The 22,677-nt window shown below is 33.5% G+C and overlaps 4 protein-coding genes across 5 annotated transcripts; 2 read left to right on the top strand and 2 right to left on the bottom strand.

Moving 5' to 3' along the window:
* Positions 1–2,296: 2,296 nt before the first annotated feature.
* On the bottom strand, positions 2,297–8,910 carry LOC115882229 (U1 small nuclear ribonucleoprotein 70 kDa). The gene is made up of 8 exons (XM_030900149.1): positions 8,474–8,910; positions 8,238–8,420; positions 8,117–8,179; positions 7,977–8,058; positions 5,981–6,082; positions 3,479–3,815; positions 2,817–2,986; positions 2,297–2,758 (listed from the first exon to the last, which is right to left on the bottom strand). The coding sequence occupies exons 1-8, from the start codon at positions 8,615–8,617 to the stop codon at positions 2,604–2,606; spliced, it is 1,236 nt and encodes a 411-aa protein (XP_030756009.1). The 5' UTR covers positions 8,618–8,910; the 3' UTR covers positions 2,297–2,603.
* Positions 8,911–9,238: 328 nt separating this feature from the next.
* LOC115882490 (26S proteasome non-ATPase regulatory subunit 10-like) lies at positions 9,239–10,363 on the top strand. Its single transcript, XM_030900566.1, has 3 exons — positions 9,239–9,569; positions 9,633–9,878; positions 9,932–10,363. Exons 1-3 carry the CDS (start codon positions 9,468–9,470, stop codon positions 10,259–10,261), a joined length of 678 nt encoding a protein of 225 aa, XP_030756426.1. The 5' UTR covers positions 9,239–9,467; the 3' UTR covers positions 10,262–10,363.
* Positions 10,364–10,655: 292 nt separating this feature from the next.
* LOC115882564 (protein LLP homolog) lies at positions 10,656–11,157 on the top strand. Its single transcript, XM_030900737.1, has 2 exons — positions 10,656–10,813; positions 10,874–11,157. Exons 1-2 carry the CDS (start codon positions 10,682–10,684, stop codon positions 11,099–11,101), a joined length of 360 nt encoding a protein of 119 aa, XP_030756597.1. The 5' UTR covers positions 10,656–10,681; the 3' UTR covers positions 11,102–11,157.
* Positions 11,158–12,178: 1,021 nt separating this feature from the next.
* LOC115882563 lies at positions 12,179–22,302 on the bottom strand. 2 transcript variants are annotated; one of them, XM_030900735.1, is made up of 9 exons: positions 22,104–22,302; positions 20,463–20,620; positions 18,231–18,317; positions 17,902–18,169; positions 17,266–17,453; positions 15,707–16,037; positions 13,989–14,113; positions 13,733–13,930; positions 12,179–12,914 (listed from the first exon to the last, which is right to left on the bottom strand). In XM_030900735.1, exons 2-9 carry the CDS (start codon positions 20,607–20,609, stop codon positions 12,654–12,656), a joined length of 1,605 nt encoding a protein of 534 aa, XP_030756595.1. In that variant the 5' UTR covers positions 20,610–20,620; positions 22,104–22,302; the 3' UTR covers positions 12,179–12,653. The 2 variants fall into 2 exon arrangements, with proteins under 2 accessions (XP_030756595.1, XP_030756596.1); XM_030900736.1 differs by lacking the exon at positions 22,104–22,302 and adding an exon at positions 20,977–20,994.
* Positions 22,303–22,677: the final 375 nt, after the last annotated feature.

Genomic DNA, 22,677 nt, shown 5'->3' with positions numbered 1-22,677 from the left:
CGGACTAAACGACTGGTGTATTTACACCACTCAATAGACGTGTCGGGTTTGCCGAACGGTTTCCGATGCAGTCGTTTCTTTCGCATCTGTTATAGGTAATTTGTGACAATACACCAAAACACTTTTACTTTTACACTGGACGCGCGTTTCGCTAACCATGTTAGCATCATCAGCAGATGATTATAAACTAAAGTACAATCTACAAGTTAAGCGTTTATATACTCGCCCAGTGGGCACCGAGTGGGCGGGGCAAAATCTAGCCAACCGAGTCAGAACTCACTGAGCGTAACAGTTAGATTTCCGCCACTAGAGTAGTAGGAACAAAGAACTTGAAGGAATTGGACCGTTGTCTCTGTTCATACTATCTTTACATTTATTAATTCTGATGCTTTCATATGCATTTAACTGCCTGTAATTTGAAACTTGTTTAATTAATTTTAAATTATTAAGATCTATACAATGTTCTTTATCAACAATATGTTCGGCAACGCAAGATTTATCCGGTCTACCATATCTTATCTGAGCTAAATGTTCTTTAAATCTAGATGTATGTCTAACGACGCGAAACGCGCGTCCAGTGTAAAAGTAAAAGTGTTTTGGGGTATTGTGGTGATTTAGTGTTTTTATTTTGCTGTGTAACACCAAATAAGGTTACAACCCTCAACTGTAATCTGTTGTTATACACAGTTGTTATAAATAAGCAGACGTCAAAATATGAAGTAAAATTTATAAGGTGTTACTTTTAACCACACTGTCTAATACACATACAAAATTCAGTTTTTTAGTATTTGGAGTAATTATTATTAAACAACGTAAACGGTCAATTAATATAGTTTGAATACTGGGATCATATATTAATTGGTCCTCTTTAACAAAAAATTTTTACACAGTTTTTTTTTATTTTCTAATGAAATAAGCCGAACTATATATCGACAATATTAGTATCTGTACCTGTGTCTGAACTCTTTGAAAATTTGTTACATCTTTAAAAATAATATAAAATGTATTACATGGGTATATTGATAAGTAAGGTCTAAATTATAAGAAAATGCATTTTCAACGAAATCTTGAAGAGATAGGTAAAAATACTAAAATACAATTTTTTTAAAATATACAGGATATTCCATTTAAATTAAACAAGTTATTGGCGTTTATAACTAGTAATTATTAAATATAGATTTGTAGACACTCTGTATAAGGTAGTATTTTGTTTATTATTGCAACACAATATCTGATTAATAAATAAAGTTCAGTAAATATTTAGTATTATAAACTTTGATACCCTTGGAAGAAATGAAGCCTTAAAATGTTTACTGCAATTTCATAAAATTAAAAATATTTCAAAAACGGTAAGGTTTAAGTGTAATAAACCTTAATCAAATTTACCTTTATTTCAATCGTAGAATCTAAAAATAGAATAATATACAGGGTGATCTATTTAAAAATATACAACTATAATATTTTTACATATTTGGGACACTCTGTATCTTATAAAAATATTTTTAAATTATAGCTCTAATTGTCCTTCAACGAACTCCAAACTAATTTTTTTAGAGCGCACAAAAGTATATGTTAAAAAAATGATTTGCGCGGCGCAGCTGGTGTGAACGTACCTCTAGCAAATTGAGTCATGGCGCGACCGGCATGACGCGACGCGGCACACGCGCCTCTTGGTGGTCCGAGATGATGCCGAAGTGTAAATTTTACGGTATTCAATAATCAAAACTTAATCACATTTGCGAATTTCAGTTTCGAGAGCTTTACGCACTGGGCTACTCAGAACGGTTCTGAAAGTAGCTGTGCGCGATAGTCTGGTGCCTCCAAATACGTTTAAATAAAATATACGACGGCCTCCCCATAAGAGCAACGAGAGGATTTACGTCCCAGTATTGAAGGAGGACAGAAAATCGAGTCGAATGGTTTCAAGACATAGGTTCATCCTTGTTTAGTCAAACCTCCTACAATACAAGGACAGACATGTAGGAAATGCATTGAAATTCTATAGCCGTCCTTCAATATCGGGACAGGAATTTAAGCGATACCCTCCGTATACTTTATTTTAAACGTATTTGGGTGCCTCCATATGGCGCGGAACAGTTCTGAACTTTATGACTCAATTGAATGGAGTGAGAGTATCGCGTTCTTGAACAGTTCAGAGCTGCACAGCTGCGTGAATGGAGGACAGTAATTATGTTTATGAATTGGGACGTCTTTAAACTGATATAAATTTCTGAAACTTTCAATAAAACTATATAAACATTTTTTTCAGTGTACTGTGATAACAAAAACAAACATGTCCAATTTATTACATCATTTTATTATGTCCATAATAATTGTTTGCAAAACAAACCAGTTTCGTTTAAACAATTCAAGAGATTCTAGGAATACTATACAATTCAGTATCATAACTTTTTAATTCAAACAAGATTCATATAATTCTAGATCACTTGCATTATTTAAATGAAACAAAGCTCACAAATTTCACTTCCATATCCTAAACTAACTAACCTTTAAACCTAGTTAGTACAAGGCTAAATAAAATTAATTAAAAAAAATCATTTAAAAGTACAAGAGTAGTTTGGGCAGATAACATTAAATCTAAGTTAATATGCTTCCCCTTCTTCGTATTCATCCTCGTAATGTCTATTATTACCATTACTGTTTTCCCTTTCAGGCTGATATTTTTGCTCATCTTCATCTTCGTACTTAACATTGTCCTGATCATACGGCTGGACAGGATAATTAGTGTATTGATAGTCTGAAAATAAGAACATAAATTAACAAAACGTTTATTTTTACACTTATTTTTCACTTACCATCAATTGGTTCTTCTTTAATTCTAATTTCACCCCCGTCGTCGGTCTTGATGTATTCCAATCTCTCTCCCTTTTCTCTTTCTCGTCGTTCGCGCCTCTCTCTTTTCCTTTGCTCTCTGTCCTTGTCTCTAGACTTGGAGCGTCTCCTTTTGCGGTCTCTGTCGCGATCCCTATATTAAAAAACAATAATTATACTGTATGTCGCAGAAAATTGCTTCTATAAAAAAATGAACAATAACAATTAAAAGTTCAGTCACAAGAATGTAGAGGTGTGTAGTTCGTGACCATACTAGTTCCAATGAACTATTCCGACCCCGGAATGAAAGGAACGAGTACCCGGTTTCTCAAAGAACTAGTTCCTCAGGACCTATTCCGGGATCGAGACTGTGACCGATATATAATATGCGACGTTCATAGACGAGTGCCAGCCGTATGTTATCGGATTCGGATCTAAAGGAATTAAATAAAATACTAGTTACAAAAAGGATAGAACTGAAGTATGTAACCTAAGGATCAGAAGAGGACCACAATAGATATGAAAAGGTTGCAGTAGAACAGGCCGATAGCAAACTCAAAAATCTAATCTAAAATTTCAAATTGCATTTATTTTAGAACTTTGCACATCGTTGGTTGCCTGAAAAGAAATTAAACGGTTTGTTTACCTCTCTCTATCCTTGTCCCTCGACCTGCCCTCGAACTCGTCCGCGTCTTCCCTGATCTTGTCCTTGCTCCTCCTTCTCTTCTCCCTCCTCGGCGAGCGCGACCTGCTCCTCCTCCTCCTCTCCCTGGATCGCGATCTGCGCCTCTCGAAACCTCCTCCCGCAGGCCTTTCCCTCTCCCTCTCCCTGTCGCCGCGGTCCCGGTCCCTGCTAGTCAGACCTCTTTCTTCGCGTTCTCGCTCTAATCTATAGCGTTCTCTCTCGCGCTCGTTGTCCTCGCGACCCGAGTGTTTGATGTTAACGTCGGCGCCACCTCTACGCGTACCTCCTAAACCTCCACCTAGAAGGAGGCGTTAAATTAATAATTTCTACTTTGAATAAGAAGATTAAGGAAGGAGTATAATTCTAAGTCTGTATTCATGCATGGGAGACTGAATCGACGTCATAGAGGAAAGAATAGTTATGTTTTATATATTAAATTGATGAGTCGGTCGGTCTCTTAATACAGAAAAGTTATTTATTATTATATCAGTAAAATCATCAGATTGTTGAAGGCTGTGAAAAGATCTTTTTAGATTAAAAGTAAGGCAAGTGACGATAAACGTTTATTTTTCATGGAATTTCTACTGTAAAATTGAATGCATTTCAAACATGAAAAATGTCTTTCAACCCAAGTACTTGTAAGTGGTATAGTAATAATCGAAACCAAAAATTTGTTAAGCCTCTGGACATATATTTCCAGGATTATTCTCCTTAAATTATTTTATAATCGAAATTACCATATCTATTATTAATACCTGCAATTTATCCATTAATTTATGTTGGTCAAAAACATTAGGATAAAAGTTTGTTAAATCAAAATGCGTTGGAAATTGTTTATAGGATTTTTTAAATCTCTGTGAATCGACAAGAGATAAATAAAAATAATTGAGACATATCTGCAAACCAAAATGTTATCTAATATTTCATAAAATAAAATAAAATTCGCAAAGAAGGTTTTTGACTTCACTGCTTTTAATAACGTATCGAATTGAAATAGGAAATAGCACACTGAAACTTTTCTGTACTATTTGTTGTATCGTCTGCATGCACGGAATGAAATAAAGCGCTTTTTAATTCGGATTCCATAATTTCTGTGGCGTGTTCTGAAAATACAACCGGTTATATAATTTTGAATAGTCTCGAACAAGCCCGAAAAATGTTTCCAATTTGCTTTAAATGTTTTTGAATTTCCATATAAAAGTTTTAAATGCTACGTATAATGAATCATATGAAATATCGGGACGAAATATCCCATTACCTTCATGCAAATGCGATACAACTCAGACTTACGTTGCGTCGCTACCGCACGATGAGTTAGACAGAGACAGAAGACTGACGTACGTCATGCACAGACGCTGATAATAGGCGATGGAAAGTTTGTTCCAACCCGCCGCAGAACCGTCACCGAACGATCACGCTCGTGCGCAGTAATTCAAATGTGTTCAAACGGAGATTTGACGGTTATCGGACGATCCTATTTGCGTACCAACCCACCTTGGGATCGTTTAGTTACGATTTCAGAACGGTAATTTCGGTACATGGTCCAAATTGAGAACTGTTTGGGTTGACTTGCGCATTAAAGCATATTGGCAGGGATTATCGATTTTTAACAGCTGATTCTGGTCCGGCGTCCGGCTGATGCTTTTTTTACTGATGCCTTATTTATAAAATAATGTTCAAAGATTCTACCACTGCAATGAAATAACAGGAAACTACGCATAACAGTCTATAGATTAAACAATCCACAAAGCGTTCCAACGTTGATCCTTTTTGCACCGTCACGAAACTATTCGAAGTCCGCGCATGCTAACAAAGTGCAAGAAAACCGATTCTAGTACGATTTCGAAACGACCCCGAAATGCTGGTTGGAACAAACCTGTAGAAATCGCTGAACAGGGGCGTTTGCAGTATACTACAATGGTCAAAATTATTTTGCATTCTAACGCAGCGGCGCAGTCAGCATACGCCAGCGGTAGTGAATATTTTAGTATACAAGACCACAAAATATTAAATTAATATTAATTAGTACAACACAGTTCCGTGTATTACTAGTATTTTTATGTATTGGCAACATTAATAGTAAATAATGTAATGTAATAAACCGCTTAAATTGTGACAAAATTGTGGTACCTTGCCTACCCTGATGAGCCACCACTGGTTCCGTTTGACTTATTTTGGGTTATTTATTATTTATTCTACAATAATTGGTTTTGTTCAGAGGCAGTAAATTTAGAAAGATATTATGTCAAAACCTAAATTCACAATGTCAAAAAAATAGATAGGCACTGATAATCCAGAATTTAAGTCAGCCATACTAGGCCCCCATCGCGTTCCGCCTAATTTTTTTTTGATACGCTCCTTCCTTAATCTTTTCATTCAAGGAATTTCTATCATAAAGTTTCTCCAACAAGTCATGAAATTTTTTGACCGACAACCAAAAATGACAAAAAAATTTGAACTTACCTAGCCTGCGTGGCAACCATCCTTTGACAGTCCTGGCACGCTCCACGTCCACCAACACTCTTTTACCGTCAATTTTCTTACCGTCGGCGTGTTTGTAAGCAGCTGCAAAAACAATTTATTTTTGTTTGAATACAAATCGATTTTCCACCATTATTACATATTGTTTTACAGAAATAAAAAAATAAATACAGAGAAGGCTATAATATAAAAATCGCGTAAAAATTCATATTTCTCACTTAGAAAAAAACTGTTAGGATTTTTGCAAAAATATAAAACAATATGTAAATGAATTTCGAAAGATCATTTCTTTATGATTGATTTAACCCCAGTTAACTTCTTTTGAGCAAAACAGACAAAAAATGAAATTGTGATAATCCCCTCAGAAAAAAAACAGCTAGTGATTGGGTAATAAAATAATTTAAACACTTTTTATTAGTAGGACTTAAAAAAGTTCTTAATAATTTTAGGATTTAGATTAGTGTCTAATTTAAAATATGTCTGAAATTTAATTAATTGAATAAGAAATAAAGGCAGTTGAAATTTACAAATTCATTTAAAAGTGTGTGTGTGAATCTAAGTTTATCACATTGAGAAAAAATGAATCAAAAATATAAAGGTTATAATAATGTATTAAGAATTATGAAGATATTACTGCAAAAATACTTTTAAAATAAAAAAGGCATTTTAATCTCTTGATATAACATTTACCTGTCAGTTAAATTTATCAACTATAGAATGGAGTTTAGTGACGGTAGAAGGAAAAAAATAAAATTTTGCTACAAATTGTATTTATGGTTTAAATTTTATTTTTTAAACACACAAAAAGTAAATATCTTGAATCAATAAATATTAGTATTTTTCCATGTACCAACAATTATCAATATGATTTAGCTGAATAGGCATGATAGAACGTTATGTCATTGTGTATATGGGGACTTTAAAGTTAATAGGAGTATTTCTTGATTATTTCTGTGAAATTAATCATTGAAATAACATTAAAATTTATTACTACTTGATAATTAAAGTGAAAAAAAAGAACAGTAATTTATTACCCAATCACATATATCGCACTTAAATAGGTATAAATAAAATATACCTACCAAAATTACTTACGTCGGTAGCAAACGAAACAACATCAACAACAATCGTATTTAAAATGGATTTTTGTTTTGTACATATTTAAAATCATCCCCGACGTGCTGACAAGGTCTTCCTTTTAATTTTACTCATTTTACCTGGTGCGCATTTACTTACTCAGCGCGTACCCTTATTATTATTTTATTATAATTATTAAATTTTGTAATAGTAAAAAAATATAAAAAATAATTATTTTGATAATTTTACCGCGAGGGGATCATGTCATGGGTCAGTCCCACTAATTCTTTCCCTCCTTATCAAAAAGTAAAATAAAATTAAATAAAAATTCATCACTAACCAATGACACTACCCTATTACAATTAAGTTTTCAGAAAAAAATTGTTATGGGCTCCTTCATATAAACAATAACATTCACTGTTTCTGCTTAGAATTATTCAAGAAAAAAGAAAATGGGAGCAATATAGATTGTATTTTTTTTTCGTTGTATGGGGTTCTTACCACGCATACAAACCTATATAGCCAGCAAATAGCAGAAGAGATTGGGGCAAATGGAACTAGCTGCCTGAAGCTTGAACTGTATGAAAAAAAAAATAGAAAAAAGATTAATCTTACTTTGACGAATAAGGCAAAAATTTCTTATGTTGCTGGCTACATAAAAAGTGTTTCTAAGTCCAATTTATTGCTTTAAAACCCCGAGAGCAATAAACCTGAACCGAATTATTTATACAATGTCCTTTGTTAAGTGAAAATTACCTCTTACACTAAAACTTACATTTGGTATATATGTATAGTTAATTTTCACTTAATTTTAACTAACTTACCTTCTCTATAAAATTATCTTTTTTCTATCTCAAAATAGGACATTGTATAAATTAATTTAATTAAAAGTAATACTCACAATGCATATCTCGTTCATGTTCGTATTCAATAAAAGCATACCCCCTTGGCTTACCATTCACGCTATTATGAATTAAGACTATCTGAAATATAAACAGACTCAGTATTAAACAAATCTTTAATCAAAAATACAGTAATTACCTTTTTAATAGGGCCGTAAACTTCAAACTCTCTTCTGAGTTTGGATTCTGAAGTATCATAGTTCTGAAATAAAATTAAGAATAAAGTAGCTAAAAAAATAAAGTATGAATTTTTGGCTTACAATGCGAGCAACAAAAAGAGTTTTAAATGGATCTGCTGTAATGTTAGCTGCTGAAGCAGGGTCCCATACTGCAATCTCTTGCTCTAGTTTATATGCAACTTGTTCAGCTCGTTCCTTCCTTCTTCGTTCCAATCGTTCTTCCCTTGTTTCTACCCTAGTTGGTGGCGGAGTATCTTTTGGATCCTATAAAAGGCTGAATTAAAGCAAAAATCACATAAGTTATATCACAGTTATACCTCAAAGTCCGCTAAGAAAGCGCCTACACCTAAATATCCTCGAGATTTCTTCTCATGTGGTAGCTTTGCTACGGGTGGTAGGTAAGGTATAGGATCTCTTGGAGCGAATAGCGCTAACAAATTTGGTGGTAAAAACTGTGTCATTTTGCTTAGGTAATTCTAAGAAACCTCTATATATTATGCATTATACTTTACGTTACAAAAGCAATTAAACACTCGTCACGAATCAATATTGCATCGATTCATTAATATTGCTTTTAAAATGAAAACCGAATAGGAGTTTTAATATTTTTAAAAAATAAAACAATATTTGAAGAAACACCTCTACTTATCTGAAATATATAATCCTTAACTGTAAAGAAAGGAAAATTAAAATTACCACACCACTTCACAAAAACCAAACGCCGAAATTAAATATGGCGACTGCATAATTTAGCGACAGCAGCGCCCCATTTATTTTTTTTGACATATTGAAACTTAAATTTACAGAATCCTGTATTATCTGTCGAGACCTCTTCTTTTCAAGTTCTGTGGCTATAACACTATTTCTAATAAATAATTCTCAGATTGTCAGATAGTTCTAGCCAGGTTCTAGCAGCTTAAGCCTTTAAATTAATTTTCAAAAAGATATGATTAATGCTTTGGATTAATAAGAAAGTATAGGATTGGATATCCTATTACATGGCCGAATAGCCCTGGCCGCTCAGGCCGTTAAACTAAATTCTACTAAACGAAATATCATAGCAATCATAGCATGAAAAAAAAACAAGAAACAAATGTCAAAATTATAACAGTCAAAAAAATAAACAAATCATCCAAGACACAAGAAACCAAATTTTAATGAATATAGAACTAAGAAAGCTCCATTTCTAGTGATTTGATTGATTAATTGCAGTTAAAAAAAATATTTTTCTGAGCTACATGAATTTTTAATGCCTGTCATTGAGTGTTATAATTGTATTTGTCACTTTTAGTAACTTACTCTGCTTTTATAATGGCTGATAAATCCATTAGTGAGTCGGCATATAAGGGTGATTTCGATTTAGTAGCTCGAAAACTAGAGGAAGATCCTTCTTTGTTGACTGCAAAAGATTCGGTAAGTAAGACATTCAGCGCAATAGTGCAATGTCAAAAAAAAAATTATTAAATTCTTTCGTAGAGCGAGCGAATACTGATTCATTGGGCATGTTTAGGAGGTAATTTCAAACTTGTAACTCATTTGGTAAATCTGAAGTCCCCAATTGATCCCCTAGATGATACAGATACAAGTCCTCTAATTCTAGCAAGTTCTGCAGGACATGTAGAAGTAGTATCTTTGTTAGTGGATAAAGAGGCTAATGTTAATCAAAAGAATGTAAACGGTCACAATTCATTACAATATGCTGCATCAAAAGGATGGTTGAAGGTAAAATTCAGCAATTAAAAATAAGTTTTTATTTTTTTAATTTTCTTTTACAGATATGTCTAAAGTTGATTGAGAATGGAGGAAATATAAATATAACAGACAAATATGGAAGCACACCACTCATTCGAGCTGCGTCAAAGGGAAACATAGAAATAGTAAAATTGTTATTATCCAATAAGGAAGCGGTAAAAATAAATCACCAGGATATATATGGAAATACCGCTCTTCACCTGGCTTGTGAAGATGATCAACAGGATGTTGCTTTATTATTGGCCAAAAACGGGGCTGATCTAACAATAAGAAACAAGGATAGACAAACACCTTTGGATTTATGTACTTTAAAGTTAATGAAATTGTTAAAATCACTTGAAACTAATAACTGAATATTGTTTATTAATAAATGTTTTATGTTTTCTTTTAAATATTTGATGTTCTAACACTTTAAAGACTGCCTTGAAATAATTTAAATTAAATAGAAGTAAAAATTTAATTCTTTTGGTGTTTTTACTTAAAAAACAAGTGTTAGATAGGCAACTCATGCCTATCTAAGGGTGCAGCCACACTATCCTAAAAACGGCGTATCGGCGTAATGACCTTGAATAGATTTCCAGTAATTCTATTGGCTGAAACATTCATCTGTCAAAAATTTCAGCCAATAGAATTACTGGAAATCGATTCAAGGTCGTTACGCCGATACGTCGTTTTTAGAATAGTGTGGCTGAACCCTAACACTTCTGTTTAGAATTTTTTTTTCTGTGGCTCTTTTTAAAAAGTAAGGTTATTTTCTTTTTCTTTTAATAAACATGGCGAAAAGTATCAGAAGCAAGTGGAAAAGAAAATGCCGTGCTGTAAAACGGGAAAGATATGGTGCAAAGGAATTGGATAGATTAAAGAAAACCTTGGCTAATAGTACGAGTACAACTACAAAAAAGACAGTAAGATACAAGTAAATTACTTAAAAAAAAACAGGTTAACTTTTCTATTATATTCTTTAGGCAAACGTCATTGATATCGAAACTATAGCAAACGTTAAAAATGCCAAGGATATTATCGAGTCTACAACGGAAACTGATCAAAATTTAATGGATATTGAAGAGATTAAAAAGGAATACAATGCGAGAACATTACGTGACAAAAATGGAGCCTATCCAATATGGTTACATCCCCGTAAGATAAAGAAATCAAAGAAAAAGAATAACAAGGGCAAAAAAAAGCACTCCTAAGCACCACAAGGTTGTAAATTGTTTCTAATTATTTAAAATAAAGGTTTTAAAACTATTGTTAAATTTTATACTTCTAGGAGAAACTTAACACTTAAAAGCATCTTTGATCTCTGTACAATTTGTTTTGTTTCTAAAGCTGGAGATTAAAAAGGTTCAATTAAATTTTCACCCCCTTATAGGATGAATTCCCTAATTCCCGTTTTAGAGCTTAACAGCTGCCCACACACGGAAAGACTTGGCCTTGAGGCAAGGTCTTTCACTCCGCATACCATAGTTATGTGTGAAAGGCAAAGATTTTGCCTTTACCTTTTTTTATTATGGCGTTTTGGGTGAAAAGTTGAGCCTTAGGCCGGGCCTTGAGATCAAATCTTTCCGTGTATGGCATTGGCGTAACTACAGGGTTGCCGGGCCCCCCCTCGGTCCTGCTTGGCACCCCCAGAGAAATCTCGAATTATGACTCTTGGCTACGTGTTAATTTTTATTTGCTTGTGATGTACTAAAAATTACGTTTTCTAGTTGAGTTTAGTTTATTATTTTGTTGAGTTCAAAAAATGTGTTAATTTTTATTTTTTTAGAAAATTTGTAGGTATTTAAGTAATCTACTGGAACACGGTTTGATAACCAAGTCTATGAAATTTACTGATAGGGAAATTCATGTAAACTTTTTTTTTTCTTTTTCTTAAACCTTTAGAATTATATCCATATATGTTTTTTTTTTCCTTTCTTGGGTATGAGGTTTTTTTTTTTATTAATTGAAAATGGAAACTTTTTTTTTTATTATTATGCGACGTTTCGCCTCATCATGGTGGGCTTTCTCAGGCACCTTATTCTTGAAGCCGCAGCCGCCTTGCTACCACCAGTCTATATAGAAGAATGATTCTTCTATATTTTCTTCATTCATTGTTCTATATAGACTGGTGGTAGCAAGGCGGCTGCGGCTTCAAGAATAAAGTGCCTGAGAAAGCCCACCATGATGAGGCGAAACGTCGCATAATAATAAAAAAAAAGTTTCCATTTTCAATTAATAAAAAAAAACCTCATACCCAAGAAAGGAAAAAGAAACATATATATGGATATAATTCATGTAAACGTTTTATTTTAAAAAACACGTTCTTTATTCTTCATTTTTTAAAAACCAAAAGACCTAGGCCCCCCTGGCTCATCACCAGGCCCTCTCTAGGATGAATTGCTAGTTACGCTAATGGTGTATGGGCAGCTATTAACGTCAGTTAAGGTACTTTTGTGTTTCTAAGCCAAGCATTGATTGCCAGGTCAGGCAGATTTAAAAGGAATAATAAAATGACAAGTTATTTATGCTGAAAAACTGCATAATTTTATAAAAAAATAAGTTTTCTAAGTGTCTAAAGCAAGAAGACCTCGAAAAGTTCTATCTATAAAAACTAATATTACATTAAGTAAAAAAAAATACTAATGAATATTATTGCATACATTGAGAACAAGGTAAATTAACCAAAACACAGTATGATCAATATAATAACATAAACATATATCACTAAGCCTTCAAGTTAAGTACAAATAAAGAGAAAAAAACTTATTTCGGAATAAACTTGATCTCTGTATGTGTCTGAGCAAAGAGAATGTTGAGCTGGGAGTCGAGACCAATATTGTACACTTCTCTCACTCTGGCAACGTTGGTTTTGGGTTGTTTTCTCACGATGGCAACGCCGGACACCCTCATAAGGTAGCAGTCTTCTTCGCTGGATCCTCCACCAGGTCTTATTAACTGGATGTGGCAAATTACATCGATGTGGATGTGTTTTACGATGGCGTATTGACCGGGAGACACTTCGACCTGGAAAAAATCCATGTTAAATTTTTTGTTTCTATCAGAAACTTAAAAAACGTTTAAAATAACTTTTCTATAATTTTTTTCCTTCTAAAGCCAGAGGTTACAAAGTTCCAATTAAAATTTCAGCCACTTATGAATTTCCAAAAATCGCTTCTCAGTGCTTAATTATACCGTATGATCGAATAAAAACGGCGTCAGCGATGGCTATGAAATTAAAATCAATGACATTTCCCATATAAAATGACAGCGATCTTCATTTCATAGCCATCGCCGTTTTTATTCGATCATACGGTACTACCTTAGGATTACAGTATACTTAGGGTATTACCATTAGGGTGCAGCAAAAAAAATTGGTAAAGTTTTAGCTTTTAATATGAATATTAAGTACCTCATCGTGATTTTCTATTTCCATTTAAATAACACGGGGAAACAAGTCAGGGTTTTGTAAAAATTAATACGTATTCTTGTAGGAAATTGAATGGTCTTCAAAAAAGGTCTGATAAATTTTCATTTAATCGACTCGTTTAAAGTTCAACTTCAAATCGTATATAACTTCCACAATTTTTTATATTTTATCACGAATTAACGGTTCAAAAACATAAAATATGATATTTTATGTTTTTGAACCAACCTAACCAGAAGAAGCAAGAGCGCCAGCAGGATCACGAGCAATCTGGACGCACCTTAATATTTCAAAAACAAAAAAAATCCCATTGCAGCTCTCGGCTCAAGTTAATCTCCGCCTTAATTCTTTATGACGTACAGGGTGGTCTATTATTATTATGAAGAAAATTTAACAAAAAAAATAATGCATGTCTTACTTTTTCGGTTTTTTCTTCAAATTGTGGCTTGTCGTCCCTGAAAACTGTCGCCTCTCCCAAAACTTGTTCGCCAGCTTTTACCATAAATTTCATTCCTTTATGGACGGCTCTGGGTTCAAGGCCAAGACCATCAGGATGGTTATCTGACCATAAATAGTTGTCGGCGTTAAGTTGAGAATCAGGTTCAAAAGTCAGCCTCTAAAATATCAATTGAAAATTGTAAGTATTTTTTTATTATCACGTTAATTAGACTAACCTTAGCATATCCCATTCCAATGCTTACAAGTCTTAATGCTCTGCCGTTAAACAAATGCTTGTTCCTGTTGTTAGGACGCACCCTGTAACTGAAACCGGGTACAATTCTGGGGTCTACATACGTTCCTAAAAGGAAAAAAAAAACATTAATTACTTTTTATACTTTGCTTTTTTACCATTTGTTAGCTGATTATCATTTATTGACAAATTTTTAATTGAAAATTTTTCATTTACATTATTTTTAAAACTTAAAATAGATTTTTTACAAAGTTTTTTGCTCGGCCATCCGTGATTTTAATGAAGGGGATATACACAGAGATATAGAGATATGTCTATATCTCTGGATATGCAGCAATATACAGGGTGTTCCAAAAAGCCTCGGCCGAATTTCAAGAGGTGATTACTCATCAAAAAATATGGAAAAAGTTCCTATATTTCTATATTACTGACTTTTTGATCTTGTTAGCGTTAGCACACATTATGTAGGCCGTTTAATTTCGATTAAAAGTTGTCGCTTGAAATTTTATCGATTTCGATCTCCTTGATGAGATAAAAGCAATTTTATTAATTTGCCTTAATCCAAGTCTAATAGCAATCTTTACATTTTTTTAATAACATTAACTGATCACAGTGTTAAATAAGTACTCTGATTCCTCATCAAAAACTATGAAAAAAAGTTCCTATTGGTAAACATCGATGTGGAAATGCATAGTTTTAAAGATACGGGATGTTAAATAAAAAAGTAGGTCTTCTGTAATTATCTTAGTACCATTATTTTTGAACATCAGTATTGTAAATTTTAATAAAATTGGATAATAAGTTAGATTAAATAAATAATTTATTTTTTTATTTTAATTTTATTAATTGTAATTAATAAAACTTCGTTTATCTCATCAATTAGGTCGAAATCGACAAAATATTACGATACTTTTAATCGGCATTAAACAACCTACACAATTCGCTAACGAAAAACTAAGAAAAAAAGTCAGTGGCGCACATATTTCTTTAGAAGATTATTCCAGTGATGGCCCATATGCACCTCCCTGGTGAATCTGTCAACACCAGTCAACACTTAGAGCGTCCAACCCGTAGAGTCGTCTGGCTTTCGAAGCGGAAGCTGTGGCGGAAGCATCTCGAACTCCAAGCGAATCTCCCTCCATTCTGCCTTTGTATGTAAATAATAGTACATCAATCACATAGACTCCGCGTCGACCACCAAACGACCCGTTCGTGGACCTACTATTATTTAGGTAGGAAGTAGAGTTCGAGACTCTTATACATCAATCACATAGACTCCGCGTCGACCACCAAACGACCCGTTCGTGGACCTACTATTATTTAGGTAGGAAGTAGAGTTCGAGACGCTTATACATATTATATAAAAAGACGGTTTTATAATAAACTGGAAAAAAAAATTAACCCCCTCTAGCTACGAAACAAAGCAGAATCGAACCTATGTTGAATAAAAAATAAATCTTATTTTTACGCCAGGAATCTCCCCAGGAGAGATGGTACATATTTTCTGAAACACCCTGTATATTAGTAAAATTACCAAACAAAATGAAACTAATTAAATACACTTTGTACGAAGGTCCTTACAGTTAACAATATTTTTAGAGAAGTTTTACTAAACTGTGGACGTAGTTTTTTACACGTAAAAAATAGTTTTTTATAGTAAGGTTTTTTACACACCCATCTCTGATTTTAACGAACACTCACCTACAACAGGTATCTCATAGGGTTCCATACCAGTCATTGTGTACTTAGTGGGCACATCATTAATATCCTGTCCCTTCACCGTAATCCTCCTGTAATTATTCTGTATACCAGGCGTCAAATACCATCTCTGATTCTTAATGGTCACATTGATAACTTTCGTCACTTCAGCCCTACCCTTGCCCTTAGGTTTTAGGGCCACCACAACCCCGTTAAGGATCATAGGCTTGGCCACCCCGGTGTCGTAGAACTCCACCTTGCCTATAAATTTAACGTTGGCCCGTTTCTCCAGACCCTGTTTAGTCAAAGAGCTAGAAATTTCGAATTGGGGCCCCTGAAAGAATGAGCATCATAAGCGAAATGTAATTGGTTATGGAATAAATGTGTTTGGCTTGAAAGACTTACGACAGGGAGGCACTCTGCATTATTACGTGTGCCCCAAAGACAATGAAAATCTCCGAATACTACTCAAATTCTCTAAGAAGCCGGATGGAGCCGCTATCTGCTCTGTGTGGAGTTGAGTTTGTGACGATTCTGATAAAACAACTGGATTGTTCGATATTTTGCCGCAAAATATACAGCGAGAGGGAGAGTGGTCAGCATCCCCAATTTTTTTAGTTTTTTTTTATTGGTATTTTGGTTACAATAATTGTATTAAAACAGAAATTTTGTCTTGGAGAATTACCAAGCGATTCCAAGTTTTAATTTATGTAAAAATAACTTATCCATAAAATACCATACGATCGAAAAAAAGGCGTCAAAGACGGCTAGGGAATTACAATCGATCATTTTGGCGAGGTCAAGCGCTAGAAGTCATTTACTTGGCCTGTACTCTTTTTTATTTTTTAGTGGTGCTTACTTCCAGTTACTTAAGGCGGTTGTAATTTATTTTTATATCGAGTAAAAATGATTTTAAATGTATATAGTCAGTTCAAAATTAGAAAAAATATGTTTTTTTGGAAATAGCGTTGTGTCTCTGGAAACGTTCTGTCCTGTTTTTATCCCTCCATAATTAGTGCTAATTTTTGACAAGTTTTATGTCAATTTTTAGCAAATGACGTCTATAGATTGACCTACTATAACCTGACTAAAATTATCATCAACTATCATTTACCAGCCGTTTTTGACGCCGTTTTTTTTTCGATCATACGATAGATATTTTGTTAGCTCATCCTCCCTATCTCTATATATTTGGTTTGAACTGACAGGCAATACGTAAGTTAAAACTTTATGTGTAGGCTTTAAAAGGATTAAAAAAATATTAAACACACTTCTCCAAGACAAATTCTGTTAAACCAACAACACAATACCTAAAAATAAAATTTGTTTTTGCAGTTTTTTTGTTCATAAACTCTTAATTTTAGATCACTATATACTCTTAAAAATAATAGAACAAAAAAAACAAATTTTATTTTTCACTAATGATTTTTTTGTGAAATGAATGAAAAAGTTTCTTTAATATTCATTTGTTAGAAAAGGGTTTGTATAGGGACGCTGAAGTTGACTTGCGAAATCAACACAAAAAAATAAAGGTGTTAGAAGAAAGAATAGAAAGAATTTACCTCAACTTTCAGAACTTCCACAGTTCCTTGTGCTTCGCGTCCAATATCGAAGATCGTGAATTTATCTCCTTCAGATATAACTTCTAATTCAAAAGCATAACCCTCGGGTCTATTGTCACTGTAGAAGTAATTATCGTTTGAATTTATTTGGCCCTTGTCAGCTTCAAAGGTAAATCTTCTAGCAAAACCTTAAAACACACATGAATAAACATATATACCATACGATCGAAAAAAAAACGGCGTTAAAGACGGCTGGGGAATGACAATTGATGATAATTTTGGCGAGGTCAGACATAGACGTCATTTACTTAGCCCGTAATATTCTTTATTTTTGAATGGAGCTTACTGCCAGTTTGCTCAAAGAAGATTGTAACTTACTTTTATATTGAGTAAAAATGATTTTTAAATGGTGTAGTTTAAAACTCAAGAAAAAATAATATTTTTAGAAATAGATTTGTGTGTCTGAACACTATTCTATTCTTTTTTTAATCTTTTTATAATTTGTATTAATTTTTGACAAGTTTTATGGCAATTTTCTGACTGACCTGACCAAAATTATTATCGATTGTCGTTCTTCAGCCGTCTGTGACGTCTGTGCCATTTTTTTTTTCTATCATCACGATAGAAGGGTCTTACCTCTTCCAATGCTTTGTAATGTCAGTGCTCTTTCTCCAAACATGCACTTGTTTGTTGTAGACCTTTGTCCAACAGGAGGCAACGGTCGTACTTTGTATTTGAATCCCGCTACAATTCTTCTATCGACATAGACACCACACACAGGCATCTGATGCGGTTGTACCGGACAAATAACGTAATGAGCGGGTAAATCTCCCAAAGAAGCGGCGTCAAGTTTTTGGAAAGCCGGTTCATATCGTCCAGGCTCTTTAGAAACGGCCAATAGCTCCTAAAAATCGAAAATCCGGGTTTTAACAAAAATATCTGGATGGTTTAGTTAAATTACTTACGGGGGTTTCGAATAATTCATTATCGCTTTCAACATCGCTGCAAGTCGATTTTTGAGGTGGCGGAACGCAAATGGTCACCCAAGAATTCTAAAATTATGATTTTTTTTAATGTTAAGATGTACTTTGAGTTGCCTAAATCGCGGTTCACATTCAACGACTTGCTTGCTACAAAGTTGCGTCCGCATTACAACGACTTGTCGTTCAGTCTTTTGTATTTTGTCATGTCATCATGGAGCAAACACTGTTGTGAGTTGTGATTAATTTTTGCTATTTGTTTAAAGTTAAAAAAAGGGCAAGTTAGAATTGCTTGAGGTGTCTTTATTATTCCAAAAATTATGTAAATCCTTTTTTTTAGTTTCGATAGTTATTCTTTTCTGTAAACAGTTCTATATAGATTTTTTTTCGTTACTGTATCCCTAGTCGCTTCAGGGTCCAGGTGCTTGAACTTTTCAATAATAATCTCGTAGGCAGTGACCGCATTGACCTGATTTGATTTTACTTTTCCCTGTCACTGTTTTCTTTTGATTTTACTCACCACAAGCAAGGGAAACTCTTGTACAGTTCATTGAACTCACTGAGGAACTCATGCCTACATTGCCGTAGGTCAGATATTATTTGGATTTTTGACTGTCTGACTAAAATTAAAATAAAACCACGAACAAATCGTTGGAAGCGTCCACACGCTACGAATTGTCTGTACAACCGCCGAAATATATGCCAAAGATAATAGAGAAAATCTCTGCACAGAAGCTCAAACTTTTAACTCAGTCTTCCGGGTTTGTGCAGTTCTAAAATTTGTTCAGACTTGCTGTCCACACACTAGGTACGTTTTATCTGCAACGTTTTGTCGACGTAAGCAAATCGTATGATATGTCGTTGCGTGTGAACCGGGCTTAAGAATTATTTTTGTTTATAGATATATGTTATAGTATGTTTCATATGTCAGTACCATAGAAGTATAACAAAATATTCTTTTTTCAAATAAAAAATGTAATGTAATTTTCTATTTATATGTGCAAAAAGTAAACAGTTTTCTAACAGACCATATCCTAGTACATATTCAATAAATATACCCACACAAGTGATATCAATATTCGGTCAAATATACATATGAATAATCGGGACAACTATAATACACATCTAAGAATCCCTGCTACCAGAAATCAACAGAAGAACTAAATCATAATGGAATACATAATATTTATGGAAGAATCAATCCAAGTCTAATCTAAAATCTAAAAAGGGGCAACGGCCTAGCTACGTCGAAACACCGGTTCTCATTAGAACACCGAAGTTAAGCGACGTAAGGCGATACTAGTGGATGGACGGGTGACCGGTTCGAAACTCTGTATCGTGCTGTTGTCCAAAAAAAGGCAAAAGTGTAAAATCTATTGATACACACTGCTCATTCACGCGGGTTCGAGGCCGGATGAGATCGGATATCTCATGAGTAAGAGTCGATTTAGACACTTGCCAAGTCGGTAGGCCATTGACCATGATATGGCCGAGGACCGCCACCAGGTAATAGATATCATTCGCAGAATGAAATCCCTCAAGTGGCACTAGGTAGGACACTTGGCAAGAAAGACGGACAGCAGATTAGACCACAAAATTACATCATGGTACTAATGAAATTAATTTACATGGCATTGCATGGTACCCACGACGAATTAAGAGGCCTAGAAAAAGAGCCATCCTAAGGAACCATGATATTAGGAAAAGCAGTGATAACTTATTGGGCCTCCATAGTCAACAATAGACAACAATGGGCACAGTTGCAAAGAGATTATATAAATATGTGAAAGGGCCCACACCATAATTGGAAATGGTTGATTAAGCTGAAAATGATATAAATAATTAATTTTAATTATTTTTCGACACAATCCTAAGCTAATTCAAAATTTACTTATTATTGGCATATTAAAAAGATAAGATAGTTATTATTTATGTTCCACTTCATTAACGAAGATGTTTCCTGTAATTAAACTCGAAATTGTGGCGCCGATATCAATTTTAATTGACGCTCAAAATATTTTAACTATACTATAATTTTATGAAAAAAAAAGAAATAATATTACTAAAAGATATAAATGTAACATCAGGTCTAGACTTGTCCAAAATTTTTCCATTAAATAATTGCGCAGTTTTTATAAATTATAATTAATGTTTTCAACTCATTAACTGTGATAGAGACAATTAAATGTTTTTATATTACATTTTTTGTGATCTTACCTGCCTGGGTACTGCCAAAATATCTTCAGTTTCATTGACGCCTTCAAAGAAAGCTGTGGAAGAGGAAGAATTGCGTTTGCCTTGCCACACTCTTTGCATCACCTCCAATTTTGCTTCTTCTTGAACATCTTGATGGTGACCGAACATTTTTAATGAATCTTTGGAAAAAAATCAAAAATATCTTCAGTAAACTATAGAGAAAAGTTTATAATTTGTAGAAAAAAAATCTTTGCGTTGTACTTAGAAACAAGTTGGTATTTTCTAACCACATCTACGTATATTATATATTAATATTAATGCTATTAGTGGAAAATGCAAAAAATGTATTGCGTTGTTCAAAAATTTTAATATGGATATTGTTATTACTTTTATTTAGCATTTTTTCAGAATATTTTACCTTGAAATCAATTGCATGCATATTTTGTTTAAAATGAGTTTTTTAAAATACCAGATACTCTATATAAATGTACAGGGTAGGCCAAAATAGACACTTTTAAATGGAAACACTTATTACCTTTGAGGAAGACCAGAGAAGACTAAAGGTTCTTATTTTTAAATTGCCCATTATACTCTAGACAAGGATTAGAAGTACTTAGCGGTTATGCGAGGGTATCTTTCACCCCCATTGAATTAATGAATTTCCCCAGAAATGTTCAGAATCGGTCCCGTCTGTGCATAAGAGAAGACGGTCGACTGGTCGACATTTCGACCTTCTGTAAGAAAATCTCATGTCTTGGTTTACTATTTATTACATATAGTTTAAATGTGTTCTTGTTGTTAAATATGGTTTAAATCGTTATAAAATTCTGCATCTGTTATTGCAAGTGTAAAATTTAAATTTATACAGGACCCTATTATTTTTTAATCACATTCAAAGAAAGATATTTTTTAAATTTTACGGTATCGAAACCCTGTAATCCGTCCCTGACTGCCCATAGGCGTGCTAAATTTGGTTTAAATATCTCAAGACGCGAATACTCTCAAAATAATAGATATTTTTTGAAAATTTCAATTCCCTGTCCTGTATTTTTAAAACAAATTAATAAAAACTTAGGTAAAACTTAAATTACTTTTGACTTTTCACCCTGATAATTTCTTCTCAAAATAAATTTTTCCATCGACTGATAAAATTCGTTTAATAAAAAGTAGAACACGCACACACTATACAGTATGTCCCCGGATATTGTCTTTACAAGAGGAAACGCTTTTTTATTATTAACTTTTTGAGAAAAATGTATTCTTCATAAAAGTTTTTGCTTCTAAAATGGTTAATACTGTTTATACTTTTCCCAATTTTCATACCGTCTTCTTCTACCGTCATCATTTTTCATTCAAGAATTTTATATTAAAAAGTTTTTCCTCTTGTAAAGACATGGTAAAGACAAACCGGGGACATACTGTAGATAAAATATTTTTTATCATTTCCAGTTATGGAAGTATAGTAGAAACATTTTTAATTTAAATTCTATAGGTACTTCTATTTAATTTATTTGAAATTAAATTTTTTGAAGGTTAATAAATCAATTAATACAGATTTACAAAGGCATGGTCAGTGTTTCCGTATGCCAAGGCGTGACCTCTACTCAAAAATTATTTTTTATACAAACAAAAAAAATTGAAAAAACTAGATGCAAGACTTACCACCAAATTTGAACAGCAAGGAAGTAAATGATCCGTTTGTACGGTAATAACTAAAGATTAAATTTGTAATTAGAAACGTTTTGATGCGCTAGCGAACCCGTCTAGTCAGTAGGAACTGTAAAACGCGAATGAAAATAAATTTCATGAACACGAATGTATTTTAGGAAACAGCCTCTGTCTGGGAGAAAGGTCCAAGAATCGATTGGAAGTGTAGCCAGTGGTGTAGCTTTAGCGAAGCTATAGTCTGTCTCATCTAGAGTTGTCATTGGAACGCCTAAAAGGCCGTTAAGTTGTGGTAGTCTAGAAATTCCGATATTTTTTTTACCCCGTAGTTTTTCTTAAAAAGTAACTAATTTAACAAACAATAGTTATAATATGTTTACTATGAGTGTATTAAGCGCAGTCTACACGCAACGACTTAACGTACGATTTCCTTTCGTCGACAAAAATTTTAACGTGTAGACAGCAAGTTTGAATACATTATTTTAGAGCAGCACAAACTCGGAATTCGGAAGACTGAATGAAAAGTTTGAGCTCCTGGGCATAGATTTAAGCGGTTTGTACAGAGTGGCTT

Source organism: Sitophilus oryzae, unplaced genomic scaffold (genome assembly GCF_002938485.1).
Source record: "Sitophilus oryzae breed Bouriz unplaced genomic scaffold, Soryzae_2.0 scaffold_177_pilon_pilon, whole genome shotgun sequence".
Classification (NCBI taxonomy): Eukaryota; Metazoa; Arthropoda; class Insecta; order Coleoptera; family Curculionidae; genus Sitophilus; species Sitophilus oryzae.
Note: the sequence above shows the minus strand (reverse complement) of the source record. Positions and strands in the feature narration are given on the sequence as shown.

Excerpts from the sequence above, each read along its gene's own strand:
- LOC115882563 (XM_030900735.1), bottom strand. The coding sequence starts at position 20,609 with ATGTTCGGTCACCATCAAGATGTTCAAGAAGAAGCAAAATTGGAGGTG. Across the intron at positions 18,170-18,230 it reads ATGAATTATTCGAAACCCCC|GAGCTATTGGCCGTTTCTAA; the intron begins GTAAGTAATTTA and ends TTCGATTTTTAG. Across the intron at positions 13,931-13,988 it reads TTGGAATGGGATATGCTAAG|AGGCTGACTTTTGAACCTGA; the intron begins GTTAGTCTAATT and ends TTGATATTTTAG.
- LOC115882564 (XM_030900737.1), top strand. The coding sequence starts at position 10,682 with ATGGCGAAAAGTATCAGAAGCAAGTGGAAAAGAAAATGCCGTGCTGTA. Across the intron at positions 10,814-10,873 it reads GTACAACTACAAAAAAGACA|GCAAACGTCATTGATATCGA; the intron begins GTAAGATACAAG and ends TATATTCTTTAG.
- LOC115882229 (XM_030900149.1), bottom strand. The coding sequence starts at position 8,617 with ATGACACAGTTTTTACCACCAAATTTGTTAGCGCTATTCGCTCCAAGA. Across the intron at positions 8,059-8,116 it reads TTTACGGCCCTATTAAAAAG|ATAGTCTTAATTCATAATAG; the intron begins GTAATTACTGTA and ends TTTATATTTCAG. Across the intron at positions 2,759-2,816 it reads TAAAGAAGAACCAATTGATG|ACTATCAATACACTAATTAT; the intron begins GTAAGTGAAAAA and ends TCTTATTTTCAG.
- LOC115882490 (XM_030900566.1), top strand. The coding sequence starts at position 9,468 with ATGGCTGATAAATCCATTAGTGAGTCGGCATATAAGGGTGATTTCGAT. Across the intron at positions 9,570-9,632 it reads TGTTGACTGCAAAAGATTCG|AGCGAGCGAATACTGATTCA; the intron begins GTAAGTAAGACA and ends ATTCTTTCGTAG. Across the intron at positions 9,879-9,931 it reads CATCAAAAGGATGGTTGAAG|ATATGTCTAAAGTTGATTGA; the intron begins GTAAAATTCAGC and ends TTTCTTTTACAG.